We start from the raw sequence: 19,829 nt of genomic DNA, 5'->3' as shown, positions 1-19,829 counted from the left end.
ATCCCTTCGCCGGATCTTGAACAAAATTTGGTAGATCACATATTAAAACTCATCCCTTGATCGTTGCATCTAGTGCATAGGTTGACATAATTCAAAAATAGTTATCACTCACTCACAAAAAGACCTAAGACGTGGAAATTCAATACAATATCTCAAGATTGGATTTTCGGAGGATTACCATCTTTTGACATTACATAATTCTTATATGAGAGAAGTTCTCTTAATTTTTAAATTTTAATTCTGCACCATCAGTTAACCCTGCTGTTCTGTTCGTATTTACTTCATGTATGTAGCGTTCGGGTCAATATGACCCGACTCAGAAAACTAAAAATATAAAAACAGACATATCAGGTATCCTTAAAAATGAATAGATTAATGAGATGCATTGCTGTAACAGAAATTGTCTTAGTGCAAACCAATTGAAAATATAAATAATTATATTTAATGACTTAAATTTAAATATTTGGATGATTCTAATCAAAATTTGCCTTTTTTTAAAAAAACAATAATTTAAATTTATAAAATAAAGTCTTAACATCAGAGTTAATTTTTTAACTCCAAGAGTTCATAAACAGATGTATACAATACTGTAATAGGAAAAACTACAGTAATGGGAGGACCAAATAATTACATGAAAAAGAAACTTTGGGAGATATATCATTCAAAACATGTGTATGGAATTTTCATGCATAATTATTTGAGGCATAAAAAGAAAGCATTTTTTCCCCCTACCAAAACAGTACAAATGATTTTTAAAATGAACAATTTATGTCAACAGTGGCTTCCGTTTTTTATTTCTAAGTCAAACTATTAAAAAATGGTTCAGTTTAATCAATTATTTTGATTAAACATATCAGACACACATTAATATAAGAAATACCATTGAAGACATGATTATACACAATCTGACAGGTTGTTTGCACGCATAGTATTCCATGATTAATTTGCCTTTTACTGGCACATAATATTATATTATATAAACTCTGAACACTCAGTACATAGAGCGCCAATAGGGTATTTTAAAGTCAGTTATAAAAAAACGTGTTAGAGAGAACCACATTGTGTAAAATGAAATGAAGATACATAAGGGTATACTTTTAATCACCAGTGATTAAAAAAACACTCAATGTTGGGATTCCTGGCGTAATCCAAATTACATGTAACCTTTTAGCGCATGCGCGCTGGTGACGTCAGGAAAAATTTTTCCATGATCCCATAGAGTAACAGTTGTAAGTTTAGATTTAAGTTTGGATTGATGAAGTGTATGATGGAACCAAAAATGGTTTTGTGCTGTGTAAAGAATTCATGCACGTAAAATGAAATATATGTAAATATTTCTATATAATTATCTGTGCCTGTGTCCGCGTCCTGCAAATAAAAAAGATGACAAAAAATGAGAACTCTTGGATTAATGATATCAATGTTTATGTGATCTAATTCACCTTGGAATACCTCGATTCTATTTCATTTAGAAGATCCCGGAATGACAAGGTAAGAGAGAAATTTTTCTTACATTTCGAGAAATTTGAATTTGGGGCCTAGAAATCCCAAAACTCAAATTAATGCAGTTGTTTTCTGTATAAATTGGTACAGAAAACAAGTACTTCATACTTCTTTCATAACTTTGAAAATTGACAGTACAGAGACAGGAAATTCAATATTAGGTTAAACAATTAAAAAATGTTTCTGTTTAATCAATTATTTTGATTAAACATATCAGATACATATTAATATAAGAAATACCATTGAAGACATGATTATACATAATTTGGTAGGTTGTTTGCATGCATAGGATTCCATGATTAACTTGCCTTGTACTGACAGATAATATTATATTACATAAACACTGAACACTCAATACATAAGATTGCCAATAGGGCATTTTTTATGTCAGTTATTAAAAGAAAACATGTTAGAGAGAATCACATTGGGTAAAATAAAATGAAGATACATTAGGATATAGGTTTTTATCACCAGTGATAAATAAACAACAACCTCAAATTAGTGCTCTTGTTTTCTGTATAAATTGGCACAGAAAAGCAAGTACTTCACGTTTTTTTCAAAACTTGAAAAATTGACAGCGTAGAGAGGGGAAATTCAATATTAGGTTAAACTATTAAAAAATGTTTTAGCTTCATAAAATATTTTGATTAAATATATCAGACACATATTAATATAAGAAATACCATTAAAGACATGATCATACACAACTTGACAGGCTGTTTGTATGATAGGAATCCAGGATTAACTTGCCTTGTAATGGCATATAATATTATATCATATAAACATTGAACACTCAGTACATAGAGTGCTAGAAGGGCATTTTCATGCCAGTTACAAGAAAACATTATGTCATAATGAATCCCACAGAGTTAAATGAAATGAAGAAGATACATGTGGAAGCCGTGTCTCAGAAGATCCTCCTTCAACTCAACTCCAGTAGAGGTTATTTAGCTGCTCACTAGATGGCATGTATAGTGTCAGGTGATAACATGCAATTAAGAACTCTTAACTGAGCATGTATCTGTATCTTAAAGATGTAAATAATACACTATTTAACCTGACACACTGTGTAACCAGTGATTTTTTTTTAAAGTCAAGTAACCATCTTTCCCACATACATTAGGGAATAGGATTTATCACCAGTGATAAAAATTAGTGCTCTTATATTTGTATAAATTAGCATAGAAAACAAGTATTTCATATCCCTCTCATAACTTGGAAGATTGACAGTTTAGAGACAAGAAATTAAAAATTAGATTACACAATTAGAAAATGTTTCATTTTAATAAACGATTTTGATTAAACATATCAGACACATATTAATACAATAAATAAAACTGAAGAGATGATTGTGCATGATTAACAGCCCATTTTCATGGTTAACATTCAGTATATAGATACCTACCTTCGGGAATAGATTTTATCACCAGTAATATACAGAAAAAAAATCAGTGTGATTATTTTCGATATAAATTAGTACAGAAAATAAGTATTTTATGTTCCTTGGGGATAAAAAATACTTTTAAAATTACTTAGGAACTTCTGGACCTCAATTACAGAAATAATGAATACAATGATTTCAATTCAAATAAAGGGAGCTTAACAAAGAATTTTTTTCCATCCATTAATAAGAGACTGTCATGCCATCTTTTTTATACTAATTACAAAATTACCCAATTTCTAACTGGTCATGGTAATTTTAAAAGTTACTTGTACAAATTTAATTTGCTTCCGTCATCTTCCTGCGATTGTGATATTGGTGGGGAGGAAAATGTTGAACATGTGCTCCTTCTATGTTCCAAGTTTGTCAAAGAAAGACAGATCCTAAGACTGGCTCTCAATCACATGAATTTAAATTGGCCTACAGAGTTTCACCAACTTATTTCCACTAGAAGTGCTTTTGAAAATTTCTGTAAATTTATTGTTGACATATGTAATCCTTCATAACTGTTAAATTTTCTTCTTTTTCTTTTTGTAATGTGTTACATACTTACTTCTGTAAGCCCCGTGTGATACTTTGTGGTGCACGGGGATTTATAAATGTTCAATTAAAAAAAATGATTTCAATTCAAATTTTACTTTAAAAAAATATAGTAAGAATTTAAAAGAACGATTCATTTGGTCCCATTTTCTAAATAAACCTTAGTTAATTATCAAAACAAAGGATAAAACAGTTCTTATTTCAAATATTTTTGATATTATTATATACTTTGGTCTATATAAATATGTTTGACTTTGGAACATCATTTTTATAGAAAAAGTATATTAATTCTAGCATAAATTTTTTTAATAAAAAACATTATCCAAAATTAATAATTTTTCCTCATAATAATGAAACAGTACAGAGATTTAATTAATATTACCAATGCATTTTGATTTTATCCGATTCTGAACATAAGGTTATATAAACATATTTTTGACTGTGAAATCATAATAATGATAAACAGGAAAAACAACCAATAACTTTTGGGAAGTTTTGTCTGAATAGCGAAAGTTTTTTACTTTATATTACATAATCTAAAATTTTTAATTATTAATTTTCCATCTGCATATTTATTGGTGCAGTATTCATGAAAGTGTTTTGTATGAAAACTTTGACATCATCAAAAAAGTTAAAATCTTTTTCCAAACTCATCAGTTCTTGAAAACAATTAAGCAGAGCTTCCTTCTGGGTCATATCCATGGACAACACAAAATGCAAAGCTTTCTTTAGCAATTCAGGTGAATTAAAAATTTTTGCTGCTTCATAAATTTTAGGAACAGTCTTAGGGAATAAACTGTGGCATAGTCTATCTACAATATAAGCTTTGGCATCAAAAAGGAGAAATTTTTCACATTCAGATAACAACTCTAGTTGAATCGCGAATGGAATTCTTTTAATATATGGGCAGGAACTTTCAGTCTTACAACCATGAAGAAAATGGAAGATAGTGGTAAGAGTTTCTGCTGATATTCCTTCAATTTTAATACAGTCTTTTTTGCTTTCTGAAAAATGCCCCTTTAAAAGGGCATTGAAATATTCCGAGTTACTACATATGGTGTCACGACAAGCGGATATATTTATACCTCCAACACAAAAGGTTACATCACATATTGCATCCTTATAAGCACATTTTGAAACAACTTGGGTTTTGCAAGTTCCTGAGAAACAACAATTTTCCACTGCCTCATTATAAGTCGTTTTTCTCAAATTTTGGTACAGTTGACACAGATATAATACAGCATTTGTACTAACTGTCGCAGATTCATCAGTTAAAAGTTTTAATAAGAGTGACAACCCATTTCCTTGAATAATTAATTTGAACAAGGCAGATTTCAGAACAATTAATTTTGAAACTGCATGTACAGCATAAATTTGACTAGATTTTTTTCCAGTAGATAAAATATGGCATAATGTTCCAACTCCATAGTCTGATTCAGCTTCTTGTCGTATGGCAGACAACAAATTTTCGTAAATAGCATTTATCTGCATGCAACGAAAACATACTTTAGGATCATGAACAATAGAAATTCTGTTTTCCATCTCGGCAACAAATCCACTTATTATTAGCTTTTCAAAGCTGTATCGATTCCTTACCAGGTTTAAAAGGAACTTCTCAGCTTTTGGATTAGGATTACGGATATAATACATATAATCCATCAAAACAGAAAAACAAGCTCTACCCGCAATTGCCGAGTTACTCTTTTTCTCTAAATGAAAAGACAGTTGCGTAAGCAAGGTTAAAACATGGTGATCTATTAGGATTTTTTCATATCTATAGGTAGAAGTTTCTAATAAATCCATTTTATTCGTAGCTCTAGGGCTATGAACTAAAATTTTGGGTTTTCTGTCATCTGAATTTACATCGATTTTATGTTTCTTAAAAATAGGGTATTTTTTATCATCAGAAAATTGTGTTTCTAGATCACATTTCGATTTCACGGCATCAGTTATATTAATCGAAATTTTATTAGTTGCAATTTTATTTGAACCACTTGGAGCTGATACTTTACCTCGATTGGGTGGATGCAATTTGTTTTTACAAGGAGAAATGGAACCAAACAGCATTTTATTTTCAGATGATTGAGTTGTAGATGATTCAGATTTTGAATTACTAGCGAATTCCACTTCAGTTTCAGAGTAATCATATGATGAATCAGAGCAATTTAAAACTGGTGACCAGCACAATTCTCTTTCATTTGTATCCGATACAGGCGACCATGGATCGGCAACAGGAGAACCTACACTAAAATCATTGTTAGGAGAGGTAGCAGTATAACTTCCTGCGCTACTAAGACTACAGTAACTACTAGTACCAGTACTATGAAGATTCCAGTAAGAGGAATAAAATTTTGGTAAATTTTTAGCAGGAGTAGAAGCATTGGAAAAATCCTCCAATTCAAAACAGGAAATTCTTCTGTTAATTTTTGCATTTTTATTTGTCTCAGTTGTCGAAATATCATAATCTTTGGAACTAAAAGTGGCAAACGAATTGCAGCTTATCTCATCATCAGAAATGACTTTTAATTCTGCAGGGGGTGGAGATGGGGGAGCTTCATTTTTAGTCAAAGTTTCATACTCTAACACAGGTACTGCATGATCAGTCTTATGGCAATTTATAAAATTCTCTAAATTTTGTATTAAAATTTGAATAATTTCAAGCTCAAACAATGTTTCTGATCCTCCACCCTCATAACAAAGTGGAATAAGAGAAGAAATTATATGAATGTGAATATCTTCAAATGCTCTTTGTCGGAGAATTTCTAATATTGCCTTAAGTCCAGTATGCCTTGATACTCCATAATTATTCCACATATGAATATGATCAAGACAACTACACAATGCTAATGCTGCTAGCCTGCTCATTTCAGATGATTTATTACTCATTGCAATTTCAGTAAACAGTTTCACAGCTCCAACTTTGATAAGATCAGATCGAGTTTCTTCTTGCACACTGAGATTTTTTAGAGATGTTAATACATGAGCTCTAATATCCCTTTCAGAGTGTGAATAAAGCTCAACCAACATTTTTATAGAGTGCATTTCTAGCATCTGTCTGGCATAACTAGCTGTACAGTTTTCAGACAATTCTGCCAAAGCTTTTGTGGTACATAGAAGAACTTCTTTACTAGAAGAATTCAACAATTTAGCAATGTAAATTATACCATTTTCTCGGAAAATTAATTCACGTGATTTTGAATCTCGAGCTAAAATACGTAAGGTTCTTACAGCTGTCTGCTGACAGTTTTTATCAGTAGTACCTATCAAAAATCTTAATATATTAGATATAGGCCTCAAAGTAGCAATTCGCTTTAAACCTACTTCACACTTTGCTATGTTACCTAATGCTCTGCATGCTCTATTCTGAATATCATCATTGACTAAGCTTTGCATTATTCGCATAAGAGATTGAATTCCATCTTGTCTTATAATTTCAAATACAAGATTCTTCTCCAAACAAGCATCAGCAATAATACTAAGTGCAAGATTGCAATATCTTGGATCTTCTGTAAAAGAAATTAAAAGTTTTATCACAAACGTTTGAGGAAGTTTCTTCATGTTCTTATAATTTCTAATATAATGCTTTCGAAGTTTCATAAGTGCATCACAAACATCAGATTTATCATTGCTTTCCAATCTCTTAAGTAATTCCACTTCTTTATCAGCCATTCTGAATATAAGCTCTTTCTCACAAAAACTGAAAAATTCAAATAAAAATAAAATTTTAAAAAATAAAAATAATATTTCAAAATAAAATGCATTTAAAAACAATAAATAAATAAAATTACTGTAGCTACAAAACTACTATAGCTTTTATAACTATATTACAACCTCATTAATTAAGAAATAAATTTTAAGCAATATATGTATATTAAGAAAATATATATACTTAATTTTTTTTAATCTACTGCTTGACTTTAATACTATGTACATTTTTGTCCCATTGATCATAAAGAAGGTACATTTATAACAAAGCATCTATTTTTGAAAACAATAACAAACGAGGACACCATTTAAAAATTCACCCAAAATTAATATTTATTTGTTATTATGGGAAAAAATTATCCAATTTTTAAACATATTGGCCAAAAAAATGAAGCACTTTTGCACATGCATGCATGTGTAGACTTATGTATTGTCTAAGTAGAGGATGTTTTCTATTTTATAATAATGCATAGTTTTTACTGAAAAATTATATATAAATTTTTAATTTCAAAAATGTATTCTCTAAATATTAATATTTATTTCTATATTTGCATAGCATCTCTTCTCTTTTTGATTAGACAAAAAAAAATTATAAAGCAAATTGTCCATAACAATAAAAAAAATATTAAGTCAAATATTATAAAATCTAGAATATTTTTTTAATTTGACTAATTTATCTAAATATTATATAATTTATTTAATAAAAAAGCATAAGATCTGCTTTTCTTTTCTTTCTAACTTGTTATTGTTCTAGTAAATATAACCATATTGTTTTTAGACTTACAACAAAGAAAAAAAAATGAAACTTCAACACAATTTTACACATATATCTTCAACACAATTTTAAAGTTAAAAAAAGTAAAATTTATTTCAATTTCATGCTACCAATATATTGATAGTATCTAGATAATTAAATATTTTTAAGCATTTATTTGAAAAATTCTATCTTAAACAATCTTCTCATTACACTTTTCATATTTTTTCTTAAAGCTAAACACCCATGTCAGTTTTCATGAATGCATACTGTTAAAAAAATAAAAAAAATAAATTAAAAAAAAACCCCTCTATTTCACTCAATTACTAATTCAACATTCAAAATGTTCATTCCCCATTAATAATCAAAATAAGGGGTGCATAGACTAATTGTATCGAAAAAAATAATTACTTTTTAAGTCCCTTTTGGCAGGGGAGGGGAAGAGCCAATCTTAATATAGTATTTTTTTATTATTATTATAACACTATGAGTTCAATGAAATAAATTAAGTTAGGATATTAACTAAGTAAGTATCCAATTTTATACAAATATACATAAAACATCACCAGGAATTATTGAATATTTTTCACCAACATTGAAACTAAGTAATATAAAATGCATTTTTATGCATTTCATTTTAAAAATCTTATTAAAAGACATACATTGCATATTTTAAATTATTTAATTACACTATAGTTTGTAGTTTACAAAAAAAGAAATAAAGATTACACTGCTACTTCATTAAAATTCCATTACCTCCAAAAAAATCAACATCATTAGTAAAATAATTTGGAATATAAAAATCATGCTAATTTTATTGAATATGTAAGTAAAAAATTGCTACTCTTAAGAGATTTTTCCAAACTCTTTCAATTTATTCATTTTTTATTTATTTATTTGCTAATAATTTTTCAATATCAGATTTTGTTCAAAGTGAAAAGTTTCTGGTTTCACCAATTGAACTCTTTATATTGAATTCTAGCAATTTCTTTTTCTAAACAAAATTTTTCTGTATAGAGATCAAGAAATCGGTCTTTCTTTATGTCATTTACAACTATTTCTTTCACTAATTGTTCCCTAGAAAATAGATAATATTTTAAAAGGCCTGATGCTGCTAACATTTGCAATTCTTTAGTAAAATCTATTGAGTGGATTCCACAAAACTGCTTCATATGGTCACATGTTGTGAAAAATATGATATTTTTCATTCAAATTTCCAATTTCAACACTTTTATTAATGCTGAATACTCTTTCAATAGATGCTTGTTCACGAGAAAGAATCAAAATAATTTCAAAATTCTCCATAGATTTTTAAATTTATGATCTTCAAATAAAGAATTAAAAAAAAAAAAGTTCCTCCAATCTCAGTTTCTGGATATTGAAATTATTGAAATCAAGTAAAGATGATTAGACCAAGAAATCTATGAAGTAAATAAGAATAGTATCGTTATGATAGCCTTTCTGATGAAACATAGAACTTATTTCTTTCTTTCACATTTACTTGTTTTCTGCCAAAACAACATTTCTTACTAATGCATAATTTACTGGAGGTCTAGTTATTATGCATCCAATGTTTATAAAACAAGTTATTGACAACCCATTCAAAAATCATATAACATTATCAGATTTCTTTTATGGAATGAATGAATGACGTGATGATTATTCTGGTGCAAGAACTACTGTATGATAAAGTGCACCACTTCTTTTGTGGGATGTAAGATTTGCAATATTTGTTTCCTCTTATACCTGCACTCACTTCATATTATTAGAAAAATTAAATTGGCATTAGCAATTTATTGATGAAATAACTTCAATTGAGAAACTTTCTTTCAAAACTTAAAGGGAAAAAAAAGAAAGAAATACAGTAGTTTCACTAAATTATGCAATCAGATGCATGAAAAAAGGCAAAAATGGGTCATCACTCTGGCACATTTGAAGAAATGCCTTAATATGTTCTGCAACACATGAGAAACCAGCTGAAAATGTCTCCTAATATTTTATTGCATACTCCCTAATAAAGGTATAATCAATAACTGACATAAAAAGCAGGAGTTTTGAGTGAGAACCTGAAGGCCAAGAGTACTCAGATTTTTAATTTCAGAGTCCCACACATGAGCATTTTATGCTTGGCAGTATAGTAAAAGAAACGAGCATGCTCAGAAACTTTTTGATCGACCAAATGAATAAAACATTTCTGACAGTTATAATTTCAGCTAGAAGAAAACTTAACAAATTTCATTTATTTAAGTTGTAGTATTTATTTTTAGTTGTTGTTGTTATAGTTTTTAAGAATATGCAGACTAACAGATAGTTAACTCATTACCATATATGATTCAAAATTTTGATTTTTTTTTTATCCATATATTACTTAAAACTGTCGCAAATTTTAACAATGTAACTATACTTTGCATTTTGAGTTTATCATGTTCACTTATAATCAGACAAACAGATTTGTTTAAAATTTGATAGAAATCTGTAAATTTAGTATTAAAAAATTCTTGTTCAAAGCGTCTTCGAGTTATCATGTAACATAATTCCAAACATGTGTTTTTCAATGATTAAATTCTGAAAATTTTATAAAAAGCATATATTTTTCCCATGCTATTAATTTTTCTCTAAACAGAGAATATACTTCCCTCTTCCAGGGATATTAAGGAGGTAATAAAGAGCATAGTGAGGAATTGCTGCAGAAATTAAGCACTTTTTAAGCACCTTTGCAATGCATGCATATGTAAATCTGTAAGTAAATCTGTAAATATGTAAATCTTTAAGATGTTTTCTGTATTATAACAATACATCATTTTTATTGCAAAATCTTTTAAAAAATTAATCTTAAATGTAAATTTTTAAATTTTAATATTTCTGTATTAGTATTGCTTCTATTATAAAACAGATGATAACCTTTTAATTTTGATAAAAACCTAAAAATTGAAAAGCTATCATTACCAAAAATGAAGTAAACTTTTATTAGTTTCACAATAAAAATCTGTGATCTTTTACAACATTTTTTTAAATTAACAAATTACTAGTTAATTTGGATAGATATACCATTTCAGAAAATTTCACCATTAATGCAGAAGAATAGCATGACCAAAAATTTTATACTTGAATTTTATAATTTAATTTAGCAATAAATAAGATTTGATACAGCTGGGATGGAAAATAAAAATGTCCCCCTCTACTAAATCCCCCTGTTTAGAAATCTTGAAAACTTTATTCGCAACCTTATAATACTAAGAGCTAAACATTCCAGATTGACTACCACTGTAAAATTGACAAAATTACCATGAAAATGATGACAGAACAATACCAAGTTCTAATTGAGTTTTTTAGATCAAATTTTTTAATAGAAAAGCATGGTAGCATTCAGAAATGGCCACACTCTAAAAAAAAGTATTTTACACTCCTTACTTCTGAAAATATGTAAAGGGTTTTATGTATGTTTTAACAGTTCATATTTTGAAAATTTAACAAAAAACCTGCTTTTTAACTTGTATGCAAAAATAAATGACATTTTCCTTACAAAAAATTACAAAAAAATGTGATTAAAACTTTTACAAAGAAATGGAAATGATTTAACATTTCCTAGATTTCTTATATAACAGAAACAAATTCATGAAGTTAAAAAGAGGCGAGCTTTGTAGTTAGAAACAAAATTAAAATTAAAAATGGTGTTTGATGCACTTTTTTAAAAAGTATTTTTTTTTAAAGCAGAGTGAGACAAAATATGGCATTGCTTCAAAATTTCAATTTAAAAAAAAAAAATCCTGTAAAACCATGTGACTCAATGATTCAATAAAGCAACAACTATATTATTTTGAATTTCATTACAATAAAAATCATTGTTACAAATTAAAATGAAAGAAAAGAAGCATTCACACAAACAACATTTATATCATTAAAAAGTTTTTTTTTTTTTTTTTTTTACTTTTAAAATGGTATAAAAGTAATTTTTGTGCAATAACATGCTTTGCTGTTCGGCAAAAAGACGTTAAAATTAAGTTTTAATTTTTTAATTAAAATTTTGAAAAATCCATTCTTAGTGGGCCTGAACCAAGAAGTAACTTGCAAAATTTCATGTTCCTAATTTCAATGGTTTACATTGTGTGTTGCTCTGCCAATCAGGACAAGTCTTTATATGTATAGAGATTTTACAGGGAAACAAATTCTATAAGAATTGCAAAAATCATTTTAAAAATGATAGCATCTGAAATCTAAATTAGAAAAGTGTTTAAAAACTCTTTTTTTATTTCTTTAAAAATGTTAAATACCAAACCTAGTAGTTTCTTTTTATATATGAAAACTGAAATTTGGCAAGATTGGTCCAATAAATACCAATTTTCCAATGGATGCAGATATTTAAAAAACATTGTGAAACCGCTTATGATCTTTGAAAACTTATGGCTTCAACTTAAAATTTCACCATACTAGATCAACTAATGTAATTACATACCACAATGAATTACAATTAAATATAGTACAGTAAAACCTGTTTAATAGGTCATTCAAGGGATTAGTCCAAAATGACATATTAACGAAAATGATGATTGAATGTGTAACATACTAAAAAGGCTTCACTATAAGAGCAGCATTTCCCATGCTCGATATATATCTTAGGCAAACCAAATTCCTCCTGCTGTATTTTTATTTTCTGTTGATTGGGTCAATATGTTTATTCTTCCTTAACAACACATAAAAGTATTGGTAAGCATAACTAAATAAATAATAAATTTAGCAGACATATAAATTTAATTATTTTTTTTAAATAATAAATTATTAATATTTCTAATAAATTGATCAGGCAAAACTGAAATAAATTTTTCACCATCTAAAATACAAAAAATTTATATTCTAGCATTTTTCGAGTTGCAAGAATGAGAGAGTCCATATTATTTTGTACTGCCCCAACAGAATATCCATTCCATTATTTCAATAAATAGTAATGCACATTCACGAGGAAAGAGGTAGCAGGAAGAAAAGGTTACTAAGCACTATTGTAATATGTGTTGGCACTCCTGGATCTATTTCACCCTGGGTTTCTTTTCTGCATTCTTTCTTTTTGTTAGGTTGATTTTCTTTCTTGATACATCCCATAAACAAAACTCTACGGCCATGCTTTCAATTTATTGTATTCAATGTCTGGACAAAACAAAAAACTTTCATTGCATTTCATAAGAAAATTAAGCACTTTTAAGGAGCTTAAAAGTGATTTTCAAATTTAAGCACTTTCCATAATGCTACAGGCCCTGGGTAAGAACTTGCAGAAAGGTACACAAATGGTATATATGATACAATTGGAAACTTTTTCTCAATAAACGTGGTATCAACAAATTTAGGTGCATAGTTGAGACCACAGTTAAAGGACTAAAATGGAACTTTGTTCCTACTATTAGGATTAAATTTTTTCTCTTGGACTATAAATTATTTTGATATCTTGATCATAAAATATTTTGATATCTAGGTTTTAGTATTTAAGTGTAACATTAATAATTTGAAAATGACTTCTGGAGTATTTGTGCAATAATCAAGATTAGATTTATAATCATAACTTCAATAATGGTCAAATTAGTTATTATCAGAGACAATAAAATATTTCATTCTTCAACAACAAAGACCATTCTACATCAAGCTTTCTGTGAGGGCGCTGCTGATGATGAGAATGAAAAAACAAACTAAAGGGAAGAGAGTGGAGGAGTAGAACGGCTTGGAGAGATGATTGATGTTGGAGTTCGATGATGTTCTTGTGTTAAATTTCTTTATATTTTTCTTGTATGTTACGTGTCGTCCTAAGTGAATGTCAATTAAATGTTGTTAAAAATTAAATTTGGTGTCATACTAATTATTCTAGTTTACATTTGCTAATGAAAAGGGCAGTCTCTGCATTACTTATCTTTCCAGACGAGAAATCGAAATTGAGAAAGCTCGGCAGCGCCGACATCTTGGTGGCAGCGAACGGGATCTGGATTAATGAAGGTGTCTATTATCTTTCTAGTTAATCCGGAAGGAAATCGTGGTAACCAACTGAATCCAGTTATGTGATGAGGGAAGTTACGACAGTAGCCAAAGGAACTCAGGTAAGCTAAATGTTTACTGAGTGTATGTAAAGGTATAGTTTTGTTCCGTCAGTAATATAAGTTGTTATATCACGCCAGCGATTTTTTTCCGTCAGGAATATAGGCTTAAGTATCACGTCAGTGATATCCAGATTTCTAACTTCTGCATGTTGTGTCATCTTGTAACATGTTGGTAATATATTTTTACAGCACAAATAAGTATTAATTTATTATAGTTTATACTTTGTTCCGCCAGGAACTTGCCATTTTATATGTTACGTCATAAATAATACCGCGTCAGTGGTTGCGATGATTAAATATAGTTTACGTCAGTAAAATAAAGAAGAAAAAAAAGAAAGGTGATTATTGTACCCTTTAGAGAAATAAAATTAAAACATGCTGTGTTAAAAATTTATTTCTATCAAGAAATGAGCTGAACAATTGTTGACACTATCGTTTCGTTTTGAAAGGGTAAATGCTGTCATAAATAATTGTATATCATTTTATAATAAATTCTATATTTTGATAAGAATAAAACGGATGTTCTTTTGATATATTTTTTAAAATATATATTATAAAGTAAGTGTTTCATAAACATTGCAACGAATTCATTCTTGGGAAATACAATAATAAGCTCTATGGCTTTTGTTTCACATGTTTTGATATTTATGTTCTTTTTTCAGATATTCTTGACATTAAAGAATTTATTTTGGTTGTTGTCTTAAACAAGTTATATGTCAAATTGAATTTTATGCTTGATAATTCTATATTATAGTTGAAACATAATTACCAGTAAAAATCGTTTCGATTCCGAACGAAAGATATTTTTAAAATAATACTTTTCTGATTGATATGCGTATTTCCGGTGTTCAGGATACTTCATTCTTGTTTTATGAATCCTATTGACGGCAGTTAAAAAGAAAAAGGAAAACAAGAAATAAATAAAAAGAAAGAGTAGATTTATGGTTTTTTTATCATCTAATTTATGCCATTTGTGTTTTGTTTTTATTAAAAGGATATTTTTTTGAATTAATACTAGTTTCTGTTATTCGGGAAAGCATTCTAATACTTTCTTCATTTTTATGATTGTTTATGTACTAAACTCTCAGTTTTTGTTTCGTAACATTTGACTATAGCTCAAACAAATAATTCTGATTTAACATTTTAATAAGAATGGTCTTTATAATGGAAGATTTATTACTTGTGCATTTTCTTTTTTATTGATATAAGTATAAAGGAAGTGTTGTATTAGACGTTATATTTTATCGTTATGAAATAGAACGACAACAAAAGTTATTAAAAGTTAATTTGTATTACATTACAAAAAGTGTGTCGCAAATGCGTAAAACATTTTATGTTTAATATTTTAAGAAATGTTTTCAAATAAAATAAAAGTTATTTGGAACATGTACTTGAATTTTAGATTGTTAAAATAATTTTTTATGAATTTAAAAATTATCAAGATAATTTTGTTAGCAATTATTATTATTATTACTTTATTTTCTTTTGAATATTTTTCAATATTGTAAAGAGTATCTCCGCAGTAACAGAATTCTTGTTGCGCGTTTTTAAAACAAACAAACAAAAAATATTTGTATAATTTAAAAGAAACAGGGTAAATTTCTGTTTTCGGGTCAGAATTATTATTTGATAATGGCGTTTTTGGCAAAGGGTATCTATCATGTGTGATCTTATAGCGTTGGCAACTGAAATGGGAGAGGAACCTAAATCGGATATGACAGTGTATGGGCTAAAGTCATTAATAACTAGCAGTGAGGCCTATGAAGAAGAATTTGTCAAAACTTTACCAGAAACGATAGTCTCTACAAGGAAAGATCAAGAGTTGAAATTGCAGACGGAAGCAACAAAGAAAGAGAATGAGTTAAAATTGCAGATGGAAGCAAGAAAGTGAGAGATGGAATTTGAACTGGAAATGAAAAAAAATCGATGCTGGAATGGCTGCATCTAATGCTAGTTCAGCAAGTGGTGGGCAATTTCATATCAATCCGCAGATTGAAATTTCCAAGTCCATGCCAAAATTCGACGAAAAAGAATGTGACATTGTCTTATATATGTCATTGTTTGAGAGACAAGTCAAGAGGCTGAAAATTGATAAGGAAAACTGGGTGTCATGTTTAATACCTCTCATGTCTGCAGAGATAGTGGAACTGATCGCAAGAATTCCAGAAGAAGAGTTTTTTTAATTTAGAACATGTGAAGGAAATCTTCATGAAGAAATTTAAATTGAATGCTGAAGGTTTTCGCCAGAAATTTGTTCAGCACCAAAGAAATCCAGAGAAGAGTTGGAAAGATTTCGTTTACGAAGTTACAAATTACTTTCAAAGCTGGATAAGTGCTTTGAATGTCACGGATTTGGAGGGACTGAAAGATTTGATCATTACGGATTGTTACAGCTTCACGCCGATAGATGGCGTATCTGTCGAGTACAAAGTTTTTGCTTTTTTTTTTTTTTTTTGTATCTGAAGGTAGTGTGTGTAAGAATGATTCTGTGATCTAGACGTGGCATCCAATTGTGAGTGGTGTCCTAATCTGTAACAGTCTACCTGAAGAGGCACAAAAAATGTGTGCACACCATCCACCATCGAGAGTTTTGAGAAAAAGTTGGCAAGTGTTTTGGTTTTGCCGCGTGTGTTTATTTGATATTGTTCTTAGTGATTTCTAAATCGTTAGAGTGATCTCCAATGGATGTAAAGTGTAAATTCCTATGATTGGATTATTATATCCGTTTTGGTTCATGGTAACTGTGAGTATACTTTTGTTTTCCAAATTTGTGTATTAGTTTCGTTTTTATGAGTTGCATATATTCAGAGTTCTCTTTTCAAAATGCTTTCAAAACTTAAAAAGAGTGAATTTATTGAAGTTGAAGAGGAACTAGAAATTGATATTCCTTCGGGTGCCAAAGTAATTACTATTAAAGAGTTAATTGAAAAGAGCGAGATATATAAAGATAGTTATGAATTCGTTAAAACTGTGATTGAGTCAATAATTGAAAAGAAAAAAGATTACCAGAAAAATGAAGCACAGAAACTAGAATTGGAAAAACTTAAACTCGCGCAATTAGAAAAACAACTTGAGCTTGCGAATTTACAAAAAGATGTAACACAAAAGGTTAGTGTGACAAATAGCGATTCCGATTCTTATTTTAGTTTAGAAAGTTTGATAAAAAGTGTCGAAACTTTAACTATTCCACAGTTCCTACACGAGCAGAGTCGTATAATTTATTTTTCCAATCGCTTGAAAGAGCTTTCAAAACCAAAAATGTCCCAGAACAATTCAAGTCAGAGATCCTATTAAATATTTTAGGCGAAAAAGTTACCAATTTAATGATATATTTAAATGAGGATGAATTGTGTATGTATGATAAATTAAAGGAATTAGTGTTAAAAGAATTTCAATCCACCCCACAAGAAGTTTTAAATAATTTCCGTAAAGCGAAAAAACGTCCAAACGAAAGCTATATCTAGTTTGCATCGCGACTTAGTGCAGCATTTGATTATTATTGTCAATTAAGAAAGGTAAATGATTTCAAGGGAGTTTGTGAACTCATGGTTTCCGAAAAAATATTTGATTCATTAGATCGTAAACTACGATTTCATATTGGTGTGAAACAAATAGAATCTTGGTATGTGCCACCAGATTTGGCCAATTGCAATATTTATGTATCGTCAAAATTCAAAAACGATAGTAATGTGTTTTCAACACCGCAAGTTGTAAACCATTCTCAAAAATATCGTAAAGAATACAGTCCACAAAAAGCATTTGTATCAGAAGTTAAAACTCCGAAATGTGTAATTTGTAAATCTAATGAAAATCATTCCCTGAATGTATGCCCTGTGTTCAAAAATATGCTCGTTAATGAGAGAATAGAGGTCGTTAAAAATAAGCAATTATGTTTTAATTGTTTAAATCATCATAAAATTGCTAATTGTTATTCAACATCCAATTGTTTCATTTGCAAAAAACGACAACACTCTTTTGCACTTGAGAAATACTCAAATCGAAACTGAAACTCGTTCGCAGAATGCTAACGCCGGATTAAATCCAAGATCAAATGTATTCGTTCCGCGAATTGAAAATCCCAGTCATAATTCTTCGCAACTGACGAATGAGTCACCTGCGAACAGTACGCATTCATTCACTGCTACCAACTTAATTGTAAACAAAATGGTTTTATTAAGTACTGCAGATGTGATGATGCAGAATAATGTAGGAATGTTTATGAGTGCACGTGCGTTATTGGATGTCGGTAGTATGAGTCATTTCATTTCAAAACGGTTAGCCGATAAATTGAATTTTTAAAAAGAAAGACGAAACATCGTGGTTTCTGGCCTAAATCAATCATCATCTGTTATTAACTGGATCGTAAAAACGAATATTTCGAACGTTAGCGGAAGCTTTGAATGGGGAATTGAGCTAGAGGTAGTACCGCATATAACAGATTGTATCCCCTCCAAACAATTTGAAATTGATACGCTAGAATTAGATAGTTTCAATTTAGCGGATGTGAGTTTCAATGAACCTGGAGAGGTGGATATTTTATTAGGTGCCCAAATATTCTATGAACTTTTAAGATCGGGTCAAATTAGGTTTCCGGGAATAGACAATGTTTTTCAAAATTCGGTGTTTGGGTTTGTTGCTACCGGAAGTGTTCCAATCGAAAACGAAACTACTGTTCATTGTGGGTTGGTAATAGAAGATTTGGATGCAAATTTAAGGAAATTTTGGGAAATTGAATATGTTGAGGGGGATAAATTACAAAATGATGAGAGTTTAATATGGGAAGATCATTTTATGAAAACACATTTCAGAAATGACGATGGAAGCTATGTCGTTAAAATGCCGTTTAAAATAGATCTCCCATGTTTAGGCGAGTCAAAAAACATTGCTACTAAAAGATTTAATTCACTTTGGCAACGTTTGAAGAGAGAACCAGAGTATAAGCAACTATATAGCGAATTTTTAATTGAGTAAGAGAATTTGGGGCATATGCAGGCAACATGCGAAACTCCAAGGTACATTATGCCTCATCATGGTGTTTTTAGGCCAGAAAGTAGTACTACAAAATTACGCGTTGTTTTTAACGCATCAGAGGCAACGTCATCAGGACAATCGCTTAATGATAATTTGCATTCAGGATCTGTTGTCCAAGATGATTTGTTCGCTACTTTGTAGAGGTTTCGAAAACATTCTATAGTTTTCACCGCCGATATAAAAAAAGATGTATCGTCAAATTAGGATACATCCAGATCAGTGTGATTACAATGTATTTTATGGAAGGATTTGGAGGAAGAGAACTTACGTGTATTTAAGTTGCTCACTGTTACCTACGGAAGCAAATGCGCTCCTTACTTGGCGACCAGAGTACTGAAACAAATATGCTGTGATGAGCAGGACAATTATCCATTAGCCGCTGCTGCTGACAAGGATTTTTTACGTCGACGATATACTCAGTGGTACCGAGGATTTATCTTCTGCCATTGAACTACAAAACCAGTTAATACATTTGTTAAATTCAGCTGGTATGGAGCTTCACAAGTGGAGCTCAAATAATCCTGATTTGTTACAAAAAGTTCCAACGTAGGACCGAGAATACAATTTCGATAACCCTAACTCGGCAACTTTAAGGATACATTTAGTTTTAGTGTTCAAAAAATTGTGAGTCCTGCAATAAAAAGAACAACGCTATCGGACATATCCAGATTGTTTGACCCTTTAGGTCTCTTAGGACCTTTGATAATCACAACGAAGATATTCTTGCAGAAGTTGTGGATTTTGAGAATTGATTGGGACGATGAAGTGCCCTTACACTTAA

At 29.6% G+C, this 19,829-nt stretch overlaps 1 protein-coding gene across 3 annotated transcripts in view; it reads right to left on the bottom strand.

Moving 5' to 3' along the window:
• Positions 1-3,713: 3,713 nt before the first annotated feature.
• The window catches only part of LOC129960436 (uncharacterized), a 34,165-nt gene continuing 18,049 nt past the window's right edge, over positions 3,714-19,829 (bottom strand). For all 3 annotated transcript variants that reach the window (XM_056073868.1, XM_056073867.1, XM_056073866.1), the window contains one exon: positions 3,714-7,181. In XM_056073868.1, coding sequence (XP_055929843.1) covers positions 4,037-7,153 — 3,117 coding nt within the window. In that variant the 5' untranslated portion in view covers positions 7,154-7,181 and the 3' untranslated portion in view covers positions 3,714-4,036. The remainder of the gene's footprint in view (positions 7,182-19,829) is intronic.

The sequence above is a fragment of the Argiope bruennichi genome, chromosome X2, assembly GCF_947563725.1.
Source record: "Argiope bruennichi chromosome X2, qqArgBrue1.1, whole genome shotgun sequence".
NCBI lineage: Eukaryota > Metazoa > Arthropoda > Arachnida > Araneae > Araneidae > Argiope > Argiope bruennichi.
Note: the sequence above shows the minus strand (reverse complement) of the source record. Positions and strands in the feature narration are given on the sequence as shown.